At 43.2% G+C, this 21,851-nt stretch overlaps 2 protein-coding genes across 5 annotated transcripts; both read left to right on the top strand.

The window, feature by feature from the left end:
- Window positions 1-164: 164 nt before the first annotated feature.
- ogg1 (8-oxoguanine DNA glycosylase) lies at window positions 165-9,287 on the top strand. 4 transcript variants are annotated; one of them, XM_037273167.1, is made up of 8 exons: window positions 425-812; window positions 1,356-1,690; window positions 1,749-1,928; window positions 2,470-2,648; window positions 2,721-2,868; window positions 2,940-2,989; window positions 3,068-3,256; window positions 9,202-9,287. In XM_037273167.1, the coding sequence occupies exons 1-8, from the start codon at window positions 691-693 to the stop codon at window positions 9,202-9,204; spliced, it is 1,206 nt and encodes a 401-aa protein (XP_037129062.1). In that variant the 5' UTR covers window positions 425-690; the 3' UTR covers window positions 9,205-9,287. The 4 variants fall into 4 exon arrangements, with proteins under 4 accessions (XP_037129080.1, XP_037129071.1, XP_037129062.1 ...); XM_037273185.1 differs by lacking the exons at window positions 425-812; window positions 9,202-9,287 and adding an exon at window positions 165-245 and having other exon boundaries at window positions 3,068-3,316; XM_037273176.1 differs by lacking the exons at window positions 425-812; window positions 9,202-9,287 and adding an exon at window positions 283-409 and having other exon boundaries at window positions 3,068-3,316.
- LOC119135425 (proline-rich transmembrane protein 3) lies at window positions 9,150-21,636 on the top strand. The gene is made up of 4 exons (XM_037272992.1): window positions 9,150-9,287; window positions 16,027-16,727; window positions 16,808-17,098; window positions 18,507-21,636. Exons 2-4 carry the CDS (start codon window positions 16,082-16,084, stop codon window positions 20,483-20,485), a joined length of 2,916 nt encoding a protein of 971 aa, XP_037128887.1. The 5' UTR covers window positions 9,150-9,287; window positions 16,027-16,081; the 3' UTR covers window positions 20,486-21,636.
- Window positions 21,637-21,851: the final 215 nt, after the last annotated feature.

The following is a 21,851-nucleotide window of genomic DNA, read 5'->3' as shown; positions in this document are numbered from 1 at the left end:
AGCACCGCCTACTAAAAGGAATATGGCCAATCACAACGTTTATGTCATATAAGTGGTAAGGAACTCCAAAACTATCCGAGAAATATTGCGTCAGAAAATCATTCCAGACATTTTTCTAGTATGAATTAAGGATTACAAACTGTACTTGTTTTAGATGCAATTTGAATTTGAAAAGGCACACCAGACACGTGTTGTCATACCGCAACGTTTCCTCCGTAATGCACGCGTAATGCGTGAGTGTAACGGTGTGTAACTTTTTTTTGTCCACAAAATAACACCGTCGCTAAAACAACAGCTAACGCTTTTTAGTAAAATTTGGGCTTTTATCTGAAAAAGCGACTTAATTTACAGGCATTTAACATCGTCCCATTGAGATATTTTTTGACATGATTACCATCAAGGCAACCACGTGCGTTCATCTTTATGCAGTTAACCACACCGCGAAAAATGTAGCTTTTTTTGTGTGTGTGAGACACACACACCGTTATATGCGGGAATCGAACTCCTGCACACAAAACAGGCGAGTATACCATTACATCATCAGCGACGCTAACGAAAAATGTAGCTGGTTGACAACTTCTGCTCTGACGTCATCAAACTTCCGCCGGCAGACTGGCTGTAAACAACAGCGATAAATATGCAAGTCGAGGTTCTTTTCACTGTGATAAGGTTTTAGACGCATGCCAACAAATGCGTAAAATGATGGCAACCCACGCGGTTCTGTCATCGGGAGTCAAAACGTGGAGAGCTCTAACATGTGAGAAGTCAGAGCTCCGATTGGATCTCACTCTTGCTTGTGGGCAATCATTCCGGTACGTCAGTTAAACTAGTAGCGTGAACCAAGGCACACTCTGCTGTTTGCATTGGTAAAATCGTACGACACACTATTAAACAAAAATGTTCTCAAACGATGTCGATAGTACAGTGATCCCTCGCTACTTCGCGTTTCGTTTATCGCGGCTTCACTACATCGCGGATTTTTTTTCAAAATTAAAAAAACAGTTAAAAGTCAACATGTCTAACCTTTGGGACAATGTAGTATTGCTCCAAATGTTCGTTTACATTCCTTTAGAAGTCCGTTGTCGCGTGTTAGCACGATCGCGAATTCGCATCTTTCCGCTAAGTCATTAGCCTGCCCAGTACTTCTTGTTGGTGACCGCGGATTTCACTTATCACGGGTGGTTTTTGGACAATTATCCGCGATAAACGAGGGATTACTGTACTCAGTTTAATTACCTACCTTCTGCCATCTAGTGGTATAGCATTGAATTGTTCTACCTGTCTGCATACTTTGCAGTCTACAACGATCAACTATTCACACTCAAACCAAAGATAACCGGCATATTTTTCCACAGCTGGAAGGAGACGACAGACGGCCACTGGACTGGAGTGATGGGAGGACAAGTGTGGACTCTGACTCAGACCGAGGACACGTTGTGGTACCATGTTTATAAACCCAATGACGTGCACAGAGGACTCGTGGCAGAGAAGGATGGCGAGAAAAACATGTCAGAGCTGAAATGCAATGCAGCTGTGAAAAAGGAACAGAAGGAGGTCATGGCTGTAAACCAGCATGAGGACGAGGCCATGTTGAGAGATTACCTCCAGCTGGATGTGAATTTGAAGGATCTGTACAGAAAATGGGGAGCAGCGGACAAGCATTTCCAGAAAATTGCAGACATCTTCACTGGTCAGTGTTTGCATGCTCTCATTTATTAACAGCTCGCATTCACATTTTCATTCCACAGGTGTGCGAATGCTCCGCCAGGACCCCACAGAATGCCTTTTCTCCTTCATTTGCACTTCCAACAACCATATCTCTCGTATCCAAGGCATGGTGGAGAGATTGTGCGAGGCTCGGGGAAACCTGCTCTGCAAGCTGGATCAAACCTCCTACTACGACTTTCCTTCGCTGTCCGCATTAGCAGGTGCACAAATATTCTGCAAGCCATAGCATTTTTTTCAAATCTTCAATAAGAGTTTGCAGAGAAAATCCACGCAAGATCAATTTAATATTACTAATATGGTAAATAGATTGCAAATGTAAGCCCCTCTTATTCAAATTTCATAATCTAGGTACGGCGGATCAAAAAAATGTCTACACACCCCAACCACACAACTCAATTAAAAAAAAAAAAAGTCTTTCGAGAGAGGAAATAAAAATAAACAAATTAAATTATGTCATTGCATAAGTGTGCACACCCTCTTGCAACTAGGGCAAGGTTGTGTTCAAAATACAAATCACATTAAAATTAGAAATGAGTTTGGATTGTTTTGTTGATTTTTTTTTTTATTTTATTTTTTTTAGCCTTAGTGGAAATAGAGAAAAAAGTGTCTTATTTTATTATATCTTAAAAACCTGTATTTCAACTGGGCTGTGTTGACTTTTTATATCCACTCTATGTGGTGTCATAACTAACTTGAATGTATTTTCACTATCCAAGCAAATGTACATTTTGCGTTTTGTAGATAGCAGCGTAGAAGCCCGCCTGAGGGAACTCGGTTTTGGATACAGAGCTCGGTTCTTGCAACAGAGTGCAAAACAGATTTTGGACCAACACGGTTACAAATGGCTTGAAGGTCTTCGCAGGGTCCCGTATTCGGAGGCCCGCCATGCTCTGCGTGCCCTACCTGGGGTGGGCACTAAGGTACAGCGGACGAAATGAGCAGCCACTCTGTCGTGAGCTAAAACGTAACTTGTCCGATGTGTTCTCCTTCAGGTGGCAGATTGCGTATGTCTGATGTCTCTGGATAAGGCCGACGCCGTGCCGATCGACACGCACGTGTGGCAGATCGCCAAGCGCGACTATAAATACCAACATACTAACCAACCCAAAAGCATCACGGAGAAGCTCCACAAAGACATCGGTTTGTGTTCGAGCGTATTTTGGAAGTATCCCACCCGGTTTTACCTCACTCATGGGTATTATTGTACGCAGGTGATTTCTTCAGGAATCTGTGGGGTCCCTACGCCGGGTGGGCACAGTCTATAAGTAGATGAATGTGTTGTTGAACATCTCCACGCATTTGATCCACTGTAACCACAGAGCGACGTTCCATCTTTTAGGTGTTGTTCTGTGCCGATCTCAAGAAATTCCAAAAGCTGAAAGAAACGCCACATCTGAAAAGGCCAAAGGAAGAGTCCGACACTGAAAGTGCGCTGACGTGCAAGAGAGCAAATATGAAGACTGTGAAAAACAGGAAACCCAAGTCAGCGTCGCAAAAGCAGGGAAAGATGTCCGTGAAGGAGGAGCAGGTAGTATGATACTGTACTTTTCTACATTTTGATACAACTATGTTAAATAAGCTAGTTTGTGTCATCATTGTTGTTTCTATTTTCCCATGGATTAAAAAAAATTGTACTGTATCGAGTCTTTTTTTTTTTTTAGTAAATACAAAATGGCAAAATTTCAATCCGCAAACAGTTCCAGCGAATAGAAAGTAAGTCGGCAAACATTGCTGTGGCCACTAGATGGCAGTATACACTTACTGTTTTACACGTTAACGTCACTTATGGGTCATCGGCTCGTCTATTTTCAACGTGATTTCCCCGGGTAAATGCATTGTGTGCTATTAATATGTACATCATGGCTTTTGTGTTCATATTTAAAAGGCATTTCTGTGCGTTTCTAATCTATTGAATTGGGTGCCATCAGTGTGCTTGTGTTTATTAGCATTGGTTCGACTGTGTCAACTGGCTTTTTTTTTTACAGCAGCCATTGTCCCACATTAACAATATACAGTATGTGCATCTTCACGGCTTACAAGTTAAGGTTCCATTTTCCCCCCAAACGCAAGGAATTGGGTGCATCCTGAATACGTTTGCATGTGTTATTTTTATGTGTCATCCAACCAGAGGTGCTGTTTATGTGCTGAGGTGTGCAGCCATGTGCATTAATGAATGTGAGTCAGCGTTCATGCCCACTCCATTTAAGCCAAATACGGGTTGGGGGCCTGCTTCAGGGCAGAGAGGAACAGCAGAGCGAGAATGGAGTCAAGAGAGCAGCAAAAATGAAACAAATAGGGAGGCTTTGGTGGATGCATGCTGATGGTGGGCACATGAATTTGAAAGGGAAGGCTATGTGCTAACACTTAACGCACAACCCGGCGTTATATAAGGGATGGCTCTCGGCTTGTTCTTTGTCCTTGAGTATGGGGCATCTCTTCTCATCAGCTTTGTTTTACTGCAGTGAATGACTTCAGCAGCAGGGGGCGTCACAATTTGTCATGCCAAACAAAAAACGTGAACGTTATCGATTTGGATTCATAAATCCTGAAGAGTCACTTCCAAGTTTGAATTAATTAGTACATGACCAAGGAATTATTATTGCTTTATGTTGGAACAAGCACAATTAGTGGGTAATTATGAAAATGGCTGTTGTTTCTGTATGTTCTCTGTCATTTGTTACTTAGTACTTTCAATTTTCAGTTGACTACAATTAACTACAGTAATCCCTCGTTTATCGCGGATAATTGGTTCCAAAAACCACCCGTTATAAGTGAAATCCGCGAAGTACGGTCACCAACAAGAAGTACTGGGCAGGCTAACGAGTTAGTGGAAAGATGCTAATTCACGATCGTGCTAACACGCGAAAACGGACTTCTAAAGAAATGTAAACGAACATTTGGAGCAATACTACATTGTCCTAAAGGTTAGACACATGTTTCCTCAATTTAGAAGTTTTATTTTGGGTTTTAAATTGTTTTTTAATTTGGAAAAAAAATCCGCGATGTAGTGAAGCCGCGATAAACGAAACGCGAAGTAGCGAGGGATCACTGTATCTCCATTAGCTTCCGTGCTTGCTAGCAGCCAAAGTGGTTAGCCTAGCTGTTAGCCGCTCATCTCCAGGCTAGCACCGGTGGTGACGACCATTCGGGGTGGACAAACAACAAATTACATTTGTTTAATAACTTGATTTTTTTTTTTAGCTACAGTTAGTTTAAACCTTTTTTGTTAAATTCCACTTTGCTCAAGTGATGGTTGAAACAGTCACTCTGTAGTTTCTAAAACCATGAATGTTATTACTGCTGAATAGTATCAGATGTATTCAAGTGTGTGTGTGATACATTGCCTAAATAATGTTGATTCACCTTAGATGTGGTCAACCCAATGTAGCTGGAGCCAGTCTTTTTGGGGGGGCTACGCCAATTAATCTTTGCAGTCTAGACATCCACAGACAGAATTGAGTTGATGAATTGGCGTATGAATATTTTGGCTGTTATTCGTGAACTGAGGCCTTATTAAATTTCCCAGCAATTAATACTTTCTTGCAACTGACTGGCTTTAGCTGGCAAGTGATGAAGTGATTGTACAATCTGAGGAAGAGCCAATTCCGCCTGTTCCAGAATTGAAGTTCACGTCGCCGATCGCCGGATCAATTGAAATGACAGAGCGGAATGTGGTAGCCACATTCTTGGACAAAGATGAATGTGGGCACAAGGCAGCATGAGTATCACATGTGGCTGTGGTGTCACCCTCCTTTTGAGCATTATGCACGCTTTGAATGTTGTGAGTTATGTCGCATTAGTTGTCGCTTTGAAAGCTTGAAAGTGCGTTCCAGATTTATGAATAGCTGTCAGTCGAATATGATTAACTGCGTGCATTATTGGATACACCTGCGCCATTAAAATAATCATCGGGCTTGTTTTTGATTGACAGTGTGGATCAAAATAATTGTTGGGAAAAAAGATTTCTTTCAAAAAACACTGATAAATATTCAATGAATGGGTTCCATGAAAATAGGAGGAAAGCACACAGCAGATGATTCCAAAGTTCTCATAATAATAGAAGAAAAATAAATTTTACGAATGATTAGGTGTCATATTCTTTTTATTTATGTGTTTATTGTTTTTGAAAAACATGTTTAAACCCCGCTCGGCGTTTCCTGCTGGCTCAGTTACAATGTAATGGCATTACGGCAATCCTGTGTCGTGCACGGGTTATTTTAGGATTACATCGCACACTGCACGGACACAAATAACCACGGCTGTGGCTTTCTGCTTCATGCGTGGGCCACCAACAAAGAGGACACTTGCACACAAGCCGCAAGCTATTAACAATGTGGTTGGTATGTTTACTCTTTGTATATATGATGTTTGCTTACAAAAGTGTATTTTCTTCTAGTATAGTGTGAGTCAGACAGACAGACATTTTGGGGGCAGGTAAAAAAAAGAGCACGTGTCGTCAGTATGTTATTTAACTTTTGCATTTATTTCTGTTTGCACAATCAATGCAATAATACAGCTATCAAAGAGGATTACAGTGGATTGAAAAAAAGTCTACACACCCCTGTTCAAATGGCAAATATTTATAAAATTGAAAAAAAACCCGATAAATCATTCAGAAACTTTTTCACCAGTATTTGCTAACCTGTGACCAATAAAATAATTAAAAGAAATTCCCATGTATGTATTTTCAATAGGGGAGTTAATAGGTTCATTTTATTCTATTTTATTCTTGAAATATTGATCAATTTAGAGGAAAAATTGCATGTGCTTGAGCACCACCTAGTGCCTATGTGAGCATGTGCCTGGTTGTGAGTACTTTTTCCACTTCTGCGAAATAAATTAAAAAAATAAATAAATAATAAATAAATAAATCACCACTCGCATAATATAACGACATAGCTGCTCAGTGTATATTGTAGTATATGATTCGTTCTCGTTATATTATGCGTGCGTGTTCCAACTGGAGTGTTATTGCACCCCAGAAAGTGAGCAGGTGGAGTTTGAAAAGCAGGCACTAGGCCAAGGTGCAGCATGATGATGCAGAAAGATGGAGGCCAGCTCATATTCCAGCTTGTTCTCCACTGATGCGCACCAACGGTATCCGCTACCCTCGTACCCTTCAAACACAGACGGCGTTTAAAATATGCAGTTGAGGCTACTTCTCATCATGTGAATTATACAAATTAACCCAGGTTTTGTATTCTAGTGTCAGTATGCTACAATGTGTCCCCAGAGGTAAATGTTCATGTTTTGAGTCATCACTATCTTATTTTTTGCTTTGCGTTGGAAGCAAGCTGCTAAAATTAAGTACTAAAAAGTAGTTTTGTAGTAGCTGCAGTTGAGTGGAGTTATCGAATGATAGGAGCGGCGGCGTCTGACATCAGAGCACACAGTGTTAAAGGGACACTGTGTTAAATGTACTGCCATCTAGTGGTGCCACAGAGACCGGCATCCACCATTTTCTTCAGCAGAAATACAAAGAAAATGTTATCCCAAAAGACTTCTAGCATTTCCTAAAGTGACAAAGTGCTTTGCATTTGTTACATAGCAGTCCGTACAACTTCCATTTTGTTTTGATTCACTACTTATGTTCCTGTTTTTTATTGTTGGTAATTATGGTGGTAAAGTAATCCCTCGTTCATCGCGGATAATTGGTTCCAAAAACCACCCACGATAAGTGAAATCCGCAAAGTATGGTCACCAACAAGAAGTACTGGGCAGGCTAACGAGTTAGCGGAAAGATGCTAACACGCGAAAACGGACTTCTAAAGGAATATAAATGAACATTTGGAGCAATACTACATTGTCCTAAAGGTTAGACAGACGTTTCCTCAATTTAGAAGTTTTATTTTGACTTTTAAATGTTTTTTTTAATTTTGGAAAAAAAATCCGCAATGTAGTGAAGCCGCGATAAACGAAACGCGAAGTAGCGAGGGATCACTGTACTTTTTTTTCATGGTGGTACTTGGTGTGAAAAAAATTGAACCAGTTATATATATATATATATATACCGTATTTTCCGCCCTAAAAGGCGCACCGGATTATAAGGCGCATAAAATAGAAGCTATACTGCAACAAAGTGAGGTTGACTAGGGTTGCGGTATGCATCCACTAGCCAATAACCAACGAGCCCTCTGTAAACAATCGCGTTTCTCAAACGATCTCCTATAAAATGATCAGAACTGACTAAAGTTCAATCTAACGCATTGGTACTACTTACCTATGTTTCCCTTCCATATCGATCCGTAGATTTACTCGAAACATTAACAGAGCAGCCTATTTTGACATGAAATAGCCTGGTACGTATAGCAGCTATCGTCATAGCATTAGCCATCCGCATAGTCCCACGAGCGTCAGCTCGCAATCTCCCATGAGCCTCAGCAAAGTGTAAACAATCGCGTTTCTCAAACGATCTCCTATAAAATGATCGGAACTGACTAAAGTTCGATCTAACGCATTGGTACTACTTACCTATGTTTCCCTTCCATATCGATCCGTAGATTAACTCGAAACATTAACAGAGCAGCCTATTTTCACATGAAATAGCCTGGTACGTATAGCAGCTATCGTCATAGCATTAGCCATCCGCATAGTCCCACGAGCCTCAGCTCGCAATCTCCCATGAGCCTCAGCAAAGTGTAAACAATCGCGTTTCTCAAACGATCTCCTATAAAATGATCGGAACTGACTAAAGTTCGATCTAACGCATTGGTACTACTTACCTATGTTTCCCTTCCATATCGATCCGTAGATTTACTCGAAACATTGACAGAGCAGCCTATTTTTAAATGAAATAGCCTCGCGGGTACAACAGCTATTCGGTGACGCCCCCTGACTACAGTTACCGTAATGTTGGGAAGCGATGCGACCTTGTAATTTACTAGTCGTACTAAAACGTACTGAAACATTTCGGCAGAGCACTGTGTACAACCAGTATGGATCAACAAATTCATCAATTGATCCATATATAAGGCGCACTGGCCTATAAGGCGCACTGTCGGCTTTTGAGAAAATTTTAGGTTTTTAGGTGCGCCTTTTAGGGCGGAAAATACGGTATATTAAAAAAAAAAAAAGTGGTTTGGTTGGATAGCATTTCATTAAATAGGTAGCATTGATTTGGTGTAGGAGCTTAGTCGAATTAAATCCGTAAGGGAACGGAATATATGACGTCACGATCCACTTGCCAGCTTTGTGCGTGCGTGAGTCCGTGCGGGGTTGGTAAGCTTGCGTAATGTGTAGGCTGCGGTTCCATGGTGAGTAATTGCGCTCTCCTGCTGGGGGGGGGTCAATGGACAGTTGGGCATATGGAGAGAGATGCAGCGCTGGGAGGGGGCGCGTCTCCCTCCCTCTCTCTCTCTCTCTCTCTCTCTCTCTCTCCAGTCGTGCTCATTCGCTCGTGGTCGAGCCGCTCGCTTGCTTGCAGCAGAGCCGAGCTGCGAGCGTTCGTTCACTCTCCTCTTCGTCTTCCTCCAGTAATCAGCCGTGGACTATGGACACTTGCCCCGCAGCGAGCACGTCCTGACCGGCGTCGTGGCGCAGAGGAGGCGCACAGCTAGCAGGTACGTCAAATATTTTTTTTTTTTGTCGTGCGGTGCGGCGTCACTTTTGCGCAGTGATACAATGTGACGAAGCGTCGTGGCCATTATAGGAGGCTACTGGAGTCAATTTCTCACCATTGTACTCGTTGGAATATTTTACCACTTGATTCTCTAATTTGAATATTGATGGGAGAAGCAGTGTATTATTTTTTTTTTTTTATTAAGTGGTGGTGGAATAAGTTGGGGCCTCCACAAATTTTAATAATGTAAAGATAACATTTGAGTGGAAATAAATTGAGCTGGATATGAAATTAATGTTTCTCATTGAAATGAGTCTTTTCCAGGCACCAAAAACACTATTTAATATAGGACAAATGTTAAGTCCATTCAGAAATCTTTGGGATATATTGTATTATATGAAAATGACATCACAGTTGCTCAGGTATTGGCCAATTACGGCGCAGCTTGTAAATGTCACATGACCAGTCATAAAACAGGTGAGCCGCAATTGGTCATGACTCATTTCCTGAGCCCTGAGCAACTCAATCAACAGCTAGTGGAAAAATGGCCACTTCTTGAGATGGACAAACATTTTGCTGCTTAATTCATAGTCCAGAAATGCAAAATTAATCAGATTGGATTAAAAAAAAAAAGAGAGATTAATTTAAAATATAATGAAACTAAAACTAATTAATTATTTATATTGTATCATCTAAAAAAAAAAAAGTGCTGTCTGACGCACCAAAAAAACAAACACAGTAAAGCCAATTAAAAATTCAGCAGTAAAAGTGACCCATCACATTAAATGTGACATCCCTGCATGATCGCAGCATTTCCTCTTATTCATTTTCCATTTCTATTAAATAGGTCATGAATATTTATGCTGAACCGATCAAGGAAATTTATAATTGCCCTGGCTAATAATCCGAGTTTGGCTCACGTGCTGTGTTGTGTTTGTGGTGCGCCACAATTACAATGGCCTAACCTGCGTTAGGTTTTTACTCTTTATACTGTATCAGTTTGAAGGGTGTTGGTTTACAACTTTGTTGTGCAAGGGCTTGTTGAAATGTGCTCGACTACCAATCCCAGGTCAAACGGGCAGAATATCAGAAAGAGACACGTAGCATCGGCCACGTGCAGTTGCGAAACCTTTTTATGAGTTTATTCCGAGATTCCGATGAAATGGAAAAAGGATCATGGGTGATAGTTGTGAAGCAGTTAAGGATGATAAAGAATGTTTTAGTAGAGAGTATAATTGTTTTCTTGGTCGCATCTCTGGCAATCCTGCATCAGCTTGTTCGGTTTCACAAGACCGAACCAGGAACCAAATTAGCCCCCGATAATAACTCAGGAAATTAAAACAGCATGACAAGCGCACAGAGTGGAAATAGCCGTTCCACTTCAACTAGCAACAAGTGGAGCGGGGCGTCGACGTTGTAGCAGGTGCACGGCGTGTTATGTTTGTGTGCAGTCGCAACACACGAGTTTGTCTGGGTGCCAACGTGGCCGAAGATTCACATGAGCCTTTGTCTGGAATATTTGGGAAAGGAAACTGGTTTTACGTGCTACTGGACGGCAAACGCGAGCCGCCAGATGAACTTAATTCAGAAGAAAAACAACACGCCCAGATCCACTGGCAGGACAAGGAGGCCTCATCTTTCCTTCAAAGCAGCTCAGTAAAGATTTACAGCTTCTTTCGACAGTTGTCTGGAAGAGGACAGAAGATAAGCCTTTTGTTTTGAATTGCCGGTGCTTGGACTACAATAATGGCTGACCTTGGAGGCTTTTAAACAAGCAGTCTACTGTAGGTCAATACCTGTCTCACAATCTTAAAACGTCACCACTGAGAAATAAAACATAATTTACAATTAGCATAGCAACAAAGGGCACTTAGCATTAAAACACAATCCCGGGCTTTATGTTTGCCACACAACACTTCACTTAACACCTTTTATTGCATCCAGCTGCAAGCGAGTGAGACTTTTGCTTCCCTCCCTTGTTGCAGGCCAACACTTGAGGACTTGTGATGTCTTTTTCCCCGACAGTGTTTTGGCGCTTGCACAAGATTTAGCAGCTGTCTTGCGTGCTCACTTGTGGTGCGCGTCACTGGGAATGTGGGGGCCACTATTTGGACACCTGAATTCTTAACTCATTCACTGCCAACCCAGTTACCGTAAATTTCGCACTATAAGCCTTGACTTTTTTTTTTTGCTAATTTTGAACCCTGAATCACGAGTGGTGCGGCTTATAGTCCAAAAATTACGGTAATATCTTTGACGTCTATAACCGTCATGAGTTACACATATGACTTTGGGAATGACTGGCTTAGCGTTGGATGTGAAACATAAAAGAAAAGGAAAAATGCTCAGCAGCTTTTCTTAGTTGGCAATGAATGTCTTATTGCTTAAGCCAGAAAGAAGACATAATCATAAAACAAAAAGTATTACTCACAGTATATTTAAAACCATGTAAGGCCACTAGCTTAATGCTAACACATAATGGGAAACGCCATACACAGGCTAGCAAATAGCATCAATGTGGCAGTGTGGTAATGGAATCCCAGTTTACGAATGATCCAGTTTATGAGCAATTCTGTTTAGGAAGAACTTTTTAAAAGAATATTTAACTTCAGTTATAAGTGTGGCCACGGAAAGAATATTTGGCTGGCTACTTTTTATTGTGTTTTAACTCAACCAGTTTGATTATTTACTTGTTCGGCCATAATGGAGATGAGCTACCGAATGTGAGTCGATAAGCATTTTGTGCACGCCAGCACCCCCCCCCCCCCTCCCCATGATGAATACGTCCCTGGTAGACAATGAAATTTTCTGGAAAAGCCTTCTACGGCCGCCATCATGAGTCGATATTTGCTGTGTGTGTGTGTTTTGGAGGGTACTCTAACCAGCCCACCCTCCGTGACCTTCGGCCTTTCATCTGATGTGCTGGGGCTCAGCACTTTTAAGACGAACATCCGTTTCGGACGGAGATCAAAAGCGTTTGGAGTCTCGTCTCCTCTGACGGCGCGACCTTGCCGGCTGGAAGGGAGCACATTCGACCCCCCCTCCCCTCCCTCCAAGACATCTTTAAACGGCTTTGGACTCCCTTAAAAGCTCAGTGGGCGGCATTTGAGGGATAGTTGCCTATCAGCACTTCAGGAGAATCAATTATCCTCACGTTTATTTTTCTCGATTTAAAACGGCGTAACAAACGGAATTTTTAGCGGTCTTTAAAGGAACAAATCCGTCAAATAAATAGAAGAAGCTGGAGAATATTATGGAGGCAATCCACATGTTATTCCAAGGTGTGGAATTTTTAACGGTCATAGCCGCGACCTCCCCCCACATACCAAGATAACCGCACATAGTCTCCCTCCCATTTCCCCGCTTCTCGCTGGGCTTCACAGCTTCATGTGTCCACCTACAGTCCATAAGGCAGTGCAAACAAATCTTACACGATGTTGCTGTGGGCCAGCAGGAATATTCAAACAGCCACTTTTTCATCCAGCTTTGCTAGCTTGAGCATTGTAGCTTTCCTCAGATTTGGACTTGAGAAGTTTTTGAAGGAATTTTGGAGTTAGCTTAAGTGATGGGCACTCTAGGATAAAAAAAGAATGACATCTTATCACTCTGAGATCAAAATACAGTGATCCCTCGCTACTTCGCGTTTCGTTTATCGTGGCTTCACTACATCGCGGATTTTTTCCCCCAAATTAAAAAAACATTTCAAAGTCAAAATAAAACTTCTAAATTGAGGAAACATGTGTCTAACCTTTAGGACAATGTAGTGTTGCTCCAAATGTTCGTTTACATTCCTTTAGAAGTCCGTTTTCGCGTGTTAGCGCGATCGCGAATTAGCATCTTTCCGCTAACTCGTTAGCCTGCCCAGTACTTCTTGTTGGTGACCGTACTTCGCGGATTTCACTTATCGCGGGTGGTTTTTGGAACCACTTATCTGCAATAAACGAGGGATTATCGTATTAGCGAAATAAACCATGTTTCACTTATCGCGGGTGGTTTTTGGAACCAATTATCCGCGATAAACAAGGGATTACTGTACATTATTTGCTGCTGTCATTCAAATTTCAATTCAATTATAAGATTCAAATAGAGCAGATGTGTTTTGTGATAAACATTTTCTGCTCAAAATTGTCAAAACACAACTAATTTTAGTAAATGCAAAAAAAAAAAACCAATTTAAAACTTTTTTTCTGTAAAAGACTGACAGCTAACAAATTGATGTGTGTCCTAAGAAACATTCTCTGTATATGAAAGGAAACATTTTGCTGCCAGGCTGTCTGGACGCTGGCAGAGAAGAAAAAAAAATTCTCTCAAATATTCCACACACACCTCCCCGTCTGTTCTAACCAACATTACTCGTATTAGAAATGACATCAACGTTAACGAGATTAGCGCCTGTTCCGCTACTTAGTCATGTGATCACAATCGTGTAATCTCTGGCTGCTGTACTATTCCATATTGTCTGTAAGCATTTCCTGTTCTGGAGAAAGAACATATTGTGCAAGAGAGCGTGACGCCATCTCCACAACATCCACACACCCCGCTTGAGCAGAATGATGTGTCCTTTGGCCCCCGGGGAGAGGAACATGATGGAAATACTCAGGCTGGCTGCACCCATCTGCCAAAAAGGAAGCCAATGTGCCAATTTCCTTCTCTTTGGGGATTGTTCAGATTGGCGCTGCACGGTTGTTTCATTTCAACTCATTGAGCCAGACAAAAACATTCAGGAGGTCCACGAGTACGTCTTGTTCTCCTTTCAAGACTCATTCATCTAAGCACACAGGCTTTGGAACAAGACGGTGATGTGTTTATTAAAAGCCATTTCTCAATGATGATATTGTTTCTGTTTGGCTGCCAGCCAGTGTGTGTGTGTACGGGGAATGGAAACCTCACCGGAGTGGGAATGGAACGTTCCTTCAAAGTATTGCAACGTGCCAACGGACAAAACGGCCGATGCACTTTCAATCGCTTCATTCAACAAAATAAACATGCCGGCTAACAGTTAGCTAGTTAACAGTCAGTCTACGTTCTCATTGGCTGGCACCCACGTCACTCACCGGACCAGGCTCTCCCCCACACACACACTCAAAGACATGAAGAGGGAAATCTCAATATTGCAAAATCAATTTTTATCTGATGAGTCATTAAAATAAGATATTAAAACAAAATTTGATACCAGCACCCCTTTTTTTGGCCGTAATGGCCCATTCAGTTTTTTAAATGGCTGTTGTCATTTCATTTTAACCAGCCTGTCCTTTCTGCTCTAAATTTAAACCTTCGCTCGTTCCCCTCATCCCCCCGCGGTCCCTTTTTTTTTTTTGCTGTCAGCTTCATCTCATCACTGGGCTGTCTTTGCCACTACTTTCACCCGCCTACCCACCCTTGTCCTGAAATGATTCTAGATGCATGCTGTATCGCTGGGCTGGAATGATGCAAGAAAGAGAAGTGGAAAAGAGGAAAGGGAGTTGAACTGGACCCAAGCCAGTCATCCTGAAAGTCGAAAAAATGACTGAGACAGGAAGCAAAACAAACACAGAGGCTACTGTTATGCCTCTGCATGAACGATTGTACCATTACGATTGTCCTAACGTCATCTGTCTGTGACTTCTCGTTCGGTAACTTTGGGAGCTGTCATTTTTTTCCAAATGTGGAATAAATAAAAATAAAAAAATCACCTTGAATGAGGTCATTCGCGTGAAAGGTGCAAGCGAGTCTTCACGGCGGTGAATGAACCTTTGGTGACTCATTGGCTATAGAATAAGTCCTACACACACACACACAACACACAGAGAATAATTTCTGCTCCTAATGTTACACACTCAAGTTTCAGCACAATCTTTACTCTTCTGCTCGGGGCGTTTCTCTCAGTGAGTCAAAGATAGAGGCCAGCGTGAACAAGGAAGGTTTACGTAAGCCGTGTGCTAAAAAAAGGAAGAAAATAGTTTTGGGGACGAGCGAAGGGCAGCTGCTATCAGTTTGGTCCTTGAGGATTGTGCAAACCTTGAGACTTGAGGTGTTTCTTTGTGTCGGTGGGCTCTTAAGCACTATTTCATCGCTTTGAAGAAATCATCAATCAAAATGACACGTCAAACTGTCAAATCCCGTGACTAATATTTTATTGATTTATTTATGACATACCGCATGACAACGAAACAGATTAAAAAGCTGTGAAAATGGACGCCTGTTTGACAATCAATCACAACTCTGGTGAATTTTGCAATATTTGGCTTTGAGACTTTTTGGGAACGGGAGTTTTCATGAAACCGACTTGACACATCCTGCCGGTCTGCAAAACCCCCCCATAGAAGTTCCATGTGAGCTGACTCAGCAGACCAAATCCACAGAATTACCCAAGACGATTAAGAACTAAGAGATAGATTTGTTTTCAGTATTCCTGTAGTCAATCCCGAGTTTGCGTAATTTAGTGATACGGTGAGCAAGGACCTCTGTTTTCCATGTCTCCTAATGTATGAAAGTCTCAAATTATATACAGTATAGGCTACACAACAAACTGATGACTAACTCGTTTTGAAATCAGAGACTAGTAAAAACTTTTTTTTTTAAAAAGATGAATGGTAATAAACATCTGTATTTTAAGGCAATTGTAGTATTGACACAAAATCGAAGCACGTTTTGTTTTCGCGGGTCAAATATAATCACACGGTGGGCCAGATTTTGACACCCTTTGGTGAAGTCATGTTTTTGGATCGTAAAATGTAGCAATTTGTTTTTTTTCCCAACAGAAGCCCAGTGTGAGGATGATGTAACAGCGAGAGGCCCCTGCTCACCACTCAGGCCATGGCTTCCATGCCACTCCTTTTAGTAAGCTTCCTCATCTCCTCCCTCCGTCCATCTGATGGCCAGGTCGTCATTGGCATGTCGCCTTCCTTCTCTCCTCCGGATCTTCCCAAAGACTCTCAAGCCACCACCAAGCAGACAGATGGATCCTGGTCCTCTTTGCCTCCCGGCGGGCGCAGTGCCGTGCCGGCTAAGGTTACAGCGCGGGATCGGCTGACAACAACAAATGCAGCGCAGCAAAGGCCGAGAATACACTCCACTATGTCAACCCTTTCGTCTCAGACGAGGAGCCGTGGGACAAACGCCACCGGGCCCAAGGTGGACTCGAGTAGCCCGCCACTCAGAAAGACATCGAAGGAAAATGTGCTCACTGACAAAGCGGTGACTGCCGGAGTTCAAGAGACACGTGATTTGCAGGGACTCGGATCAGGTAGCGCAACGCTGATTCTCGAAAAGGAGGAATTGCTCGCGCCTGTGCCGACGACTATCGATGAATCGGCTCAGTATCGAGCGCAAGCGCAGACTGAAATAGCTGATGTGAGCAATTCATCACCGGTCGCTCGGGCTACGGAGCCGCAAGTGACCACCCAAACTGTCTCACGAGCAGCTCCGTCTGAAATAGCGACACAGGCCACGCCCCCTGCCGGTGAGGAACTCAACACTGTTCAGTCATTTACATTCAAATCAACACTTGTACTTGACATTTTATTTTCTTCTAATTCTCAGGTGATTTGGAACTTCCCATTGACAGAAAAAAGGGATCAGTGACTTTAAACCAAGCCTCCAATGCCACCACGGTGGGATCTACTGGAAAACATCCGCAGACTCCAAGACAGCCGGTCACCAAACCAAACGAGATTTCACTCCCAAAGATCCTAACCGAGAAAGTAACTGAAAGAACAACTACATCTGGAACGCTCCTCGCTTCCGAGTTGGATGGGAAAAGACCAACCAAAGCAACAAACAAAACGACACATTTGGAGAGGAACAGAACACGGACATCTGTGCAGCCAACAGGTAACTGAAGAATAACTTTGTTTGATCATTTTCATACAAAAAAAAAAAAAGAAAATCATTTTCCTGACAACCAAAGACTACTTCAAAGCAAAGGGAAAGGCATTTGAAGGTCGATCCAGATGGCAGCAGGGTGGGTTGCATGGAAAGGAAATAACTGGAATCCTTGGAAAACATTCATACAAAAGGAAAGTGGGTTCAAGACAAAAAAAAAAAGACTGTTGGGAATACAGAAACCTTGGGTTGGGTGAATGTGCGGTAAAGGAATAAGCGATTGTATCTCGGAGAATAATGAAAAGCAGATGTATAGAAAAAAAAAAGTGAAAAGCAGATGGAAAGTGTGACACATGGGCAGATTGTTTGGGAACAACACGGTAACGGAGACATCATTTTGCATGACTTCCATGTGTTCATTCAATCCACGCCAACGATGCGTGCGGTTTGGGGAAGCTGGAGGTACGTTAAGCACACCCAGCTGTGCATTGTGGAATGTGTCCACATCACACCCCTGAAAGTTGCAAGGAAGGAAGGAAGTCAAACACTTTGACGGAAACCAAGAGGTCAACCCAATAGAAGAAGAAGTTGGAAGTCAACAATGGTTCGTTAGCCTCTCCTTGTTGAGTGATCCAAGTTGGGCAAAATGAGAAATTCCTGTTTGACATCCTTGGAGGTCCAAAAATATAGATGCTTACATCTCCGTAAATTAGCCGTCTGTCATGGCACATCTGTTGTCTCTTATATAGTCGACCGCCACGGTCAGGAACAAAGAAATCAAGTGTTACGCGTTCAGACGTCATTATGACGAATGAAGATGTTATGTAACATGTAGACATTACAATTCAATGTAACCCTAACGTAATTACCACGTTTCCAAGTAGGACCTGCTCTGCATTACGTCTGTTATGCTAATGACATGATTAGCATGATGCGATTATATCTGTGATTATATACGTCGGATGTTTTGCCAGTCTAGTTGAACTACATAATGAATGACTTGACCGTAATATCCCAGTTGGCTGAAATTTGTTGAGAACTGGTTTTATCGGGCCTCACATAGGAAGTACTTACAGTACATGATACTCGCATTCCTAGTTTAGAGGTTTCATTTGATTACTTGGTTATCGTCCTGTGGTGAAATCATATTTAGGACCTCAAGCGGTTCGCTACATGACAAGCTAGCATAATAATGAGACTGGATTGGACCAGATGGTACAGTGATGGATGGCCAGCTACACCCCTCTAGTGGCGTTAGCACAGCCTTTAGTTGGCAAGAGAATAAGGTCGGACTATATCTTTAAGAGCGAGGTCATATTTCTACAGGACCAGGCACTTGCTAGTTGACTTTAGCAACTGACGCCACAGCTAGCTTGCGCTTACATGAGACTTATGTTGTTGTTGTTCTTTTTTTCAGCTAACCCGACAATCTTGGCTACCAGCGTCGCACCAGTCACCCAAGTCAGCTTCATTGATCCGAAGACTCGCTCCATTTTATTAGCGGATCCTCATCAGGCTTCCATGTCGCCCCCGTCTGCCAGCGCCGCACCCTCCCCAAATAGAAGCCTCATCTACTGGGGTGACCTGAGCCAGAATCTTACTTTTGCGTGGGAGCTACATGTCTACGGTTCGGCAAGCCTTTTCTTGCTTTTGTTTGCCGGGTCGGCTCTCGGGCTCATCTTGTCCCCGGGTTCGAGCTGTCCTCATCGAGGGGCTCTCGTGCTGGCCAACGCCCTGTTATTTCTGGTCGGAGCACTCCGGGCAGCTCTATTTCTGATCGATCCCTACGGGACGCATAAAATCCTCCCTCGTTCGGCAGTTGCGGCTATTTACAACTTGCCGCTCCACTTGCTGGTTTGGACTCAGGCTGCCTTGGCCCTGCTGGCCCTGAAGGCGGCCGGAGTGACAGTTTTACCTTCAACGTTGGAGCGTCCTCCCCTTGTGGCCGTGTTGGCTGTGCTTCAATGCACTCTGCTGCTGGCAGCAGATCTGTTTTCGCCAGCTCTGTCGCCCGTGGTGCCTGTCACACTGCAGGTTCTCGCCCTATGCTGGGGTCTGGGTCTCTGTCTGGGATTCCTCTTCTATGTCTTCCCACGAATACGTTGCCCTCCCATTTCTCACCCCGGACTCAACGAAGAAGCCAGGAGAAAGGCTTGGACAGGGAGTAGGAAAGAAGGGATCATTCTTGGAAAGGTGCTGGCGGTTTGTGCGGTTGTTGGAGCACTTTGCTGTGGGTTACATGTTCATGCCACCTTTTGGCTCTATGGACTTCTCGGGGACTGGATGAGCTTTAACTGGGGCTGGTGGCTGGTTCATTTCTGGGCCAGACTACTGGAGCTGGCCTGGAGCTTCGGCCTCCTTCTCTTAGCTTCGTGGGTGTTCTGGAGGCCCCACTGTTGCAGAGGAAGAGACGAGGGGGGAGCAGGAGATGGAGGAACGGCAGGAGACGTGCCGTCCCCTGGCCATTCTGGACCTTCCTCTCAGCGGCACACGTGCTGGTCCAAGATAGTCCAGAGTCTGACGGGAAAACCGTGCAGAAAGTCTGATAGTAACGGTGTTGGAGCAGGAGGTCAAGCAGAGGTGCCCAACAACTGGGCTGGCCAGGAACGTTCCGGAGTGGACATCACAAAGAGTCTCATCAGGAACCATAATCACGATCAAGCACCTGCGCAAGCTCAGTCCGTCAAAGATAGCAACCGAGTACGCAACCACAGGGGTCGTTCGGCCGAACGCGGCATATCCGATGACTCCACAAGCTCCCTGCTGAAAATGCAGGCACTCGGACTGACTCCGCAACGCTCCGTCAGTGGAAATCTGGAGACCGACAGAGACCCCTCGCTCTCAATGTGTGACTTTGATCTTCGACCCCCGTCTCCCATTAACCTCACCCGCAGCATCGATGAGGCTCTGCACCGAGAACACCTACTCGAAGGGGGTAGCTTGTTTCAACCTTTTAACCAAAATTCGCAATCGCCCTCCCTCGGATCCGGAGTCATACCGGGGCTCTGGCTGCGCAGAAACAGTGACCCTCCATTTTCCGAGAGCAGCGAGGCTCCCACAGAGTCCTCCATGCCTCTGGGGGGCAGCGTTCTCAGCAGTGTGCCTAGCAGGCAGGTAACTGCTCCACCCACACCTTCCCATCAGGGTCACAGGTGGGCAGGGAACGAGACGGGAAACGTCCCCTCGTCCGTGTCTTGCCCCGTGTCGCTTCACCCCACCAGAATATCAACGGGACATCTCGGGGAGGAGGGAGTGGACGACACGCGACCCTTCATCACACCAGACTCTGAGCAGGCGCGGGGGAGGGCTACAAGGCCCATCGGGTCACGCAGTTACCTGGAAGTCAGCCGACATGACGACTCTGCAAGTGTGAGCAGTGAAATTATTGACTTATGAAACAAAACATCCATCCATGCATTCAATTTTTTTTCTCGCTCATTCTTACGAGGGTGAGATGGAGCCTATCGTCGCCGACCGATATCAAGAAAGAAGCATTCACGCTCACAACAATTTAAAATCTACAATGAATCTAACGTGCAGTATTTTAAAATATCTGAGAAAACTCACACAAGCATGAGACCAAACGACCGCTCATCATTTTTTTCCTCCCATGGTCATAGCATAATGACTGTTTGGCTAGTGAGCTTGCAAACAAACTAGCTTAGCGCTAAGCTAATATGATGCTAGTCCAACACGAGGTAAAACATCCAGTCTACCACTGACTAGAGTACAGCACTTGATCCTGGAGGCTAAAATAGTAAAAATAATAAACTAAAAATGAAAAACTTGCTGGTGTAGATGATGTCAATTATTTGAGAACATCGTGGAAAACGCATACATTGCGTTCCGAGGGATTGTCCCTCCTGATTGAACTCATTAAGCTTCCCTAATAAAATCTAATTAGATCATCAAATGGTTGACTGAGAACATCGCCAAACATCATGATTACGGATAAAAGACAAACTGAGCTCTTGTCGTTCACTTTTGTTTCCATATCAACAATCGTGTTTGCTTTCTTTTGTTCCAGAGTTTTCAATTCAATTTTCCTTTGTCATGTAACAATGTGCCATCCATGACTTTTGTTTCGTGCTTGTAATGGTTCTGTAAACCCGCAGCCGATGCTAATTAAATTGTCAAGTATTTGTAAGCCCTTAACATCCTACTACATGTCAGGGCTGCTTTGGAATTGACACGGGATTGATTTAAAATCACAACCACATTCACACTTAGATACATTACATGTAGTATATGCTTACATGCGGTTAACAGTAGATTATCAGTATCGGGTAACATCAATAGCATAACACAGAATTCAAATAGAAACGCTGAATTTCAACCCGCCACAGATTTCCAGGACTGCGCCGAGAATTAACATCTGGCTTGGCATGAACACACTATGGCTGCACTTAACTTTTCATCAAAGCACTAGACTGAAGTATTTTATTACTCGAGATTAAGAAAAAAAAGTGTCTTTCAAATATATTCTATAGAAGCAACAATGTAAATACTTTTATTTTTATGTTGAATAAAGATATATTTGAAACATAGTCACGATTGTCACTGTGAAAGACAATCGAAAGTGTTTTTTTTTTTTGGCTGACTGTGCTGTATTGTTGTTTTGATATCGGGACTTTCTTGGCTGCGCTAAGGATTGAAATAATGATTGATATTATGAAAATGTTTCGATTCCCTTTGAAAATGATACTATGAAACAAGTATTTTGGGGTTAAAAAAAATATTCCCAGTGTACAGGAAGGAGCTT

This window comes from Syngnathus acus, chromosome 2 (assembly GCF_901709675.1).
Source record: "Syngnathus acus chromosome 2, fSynAcu1.2, whole genome shotgun sequence".
NCBI classification, from domain to species: domain Eukaryota; kingdom Metazoa; phylum Chordata; class Actinopteri; order Syngnathiformes; family Syngnathidae; genus Syngnathus; species Syngnathus acus.
The sequence above is the reverse complement of the archived record's forward strand: the minus strand, read 5'-3'. Positions and strand labels throughout refer to the sequence as shown.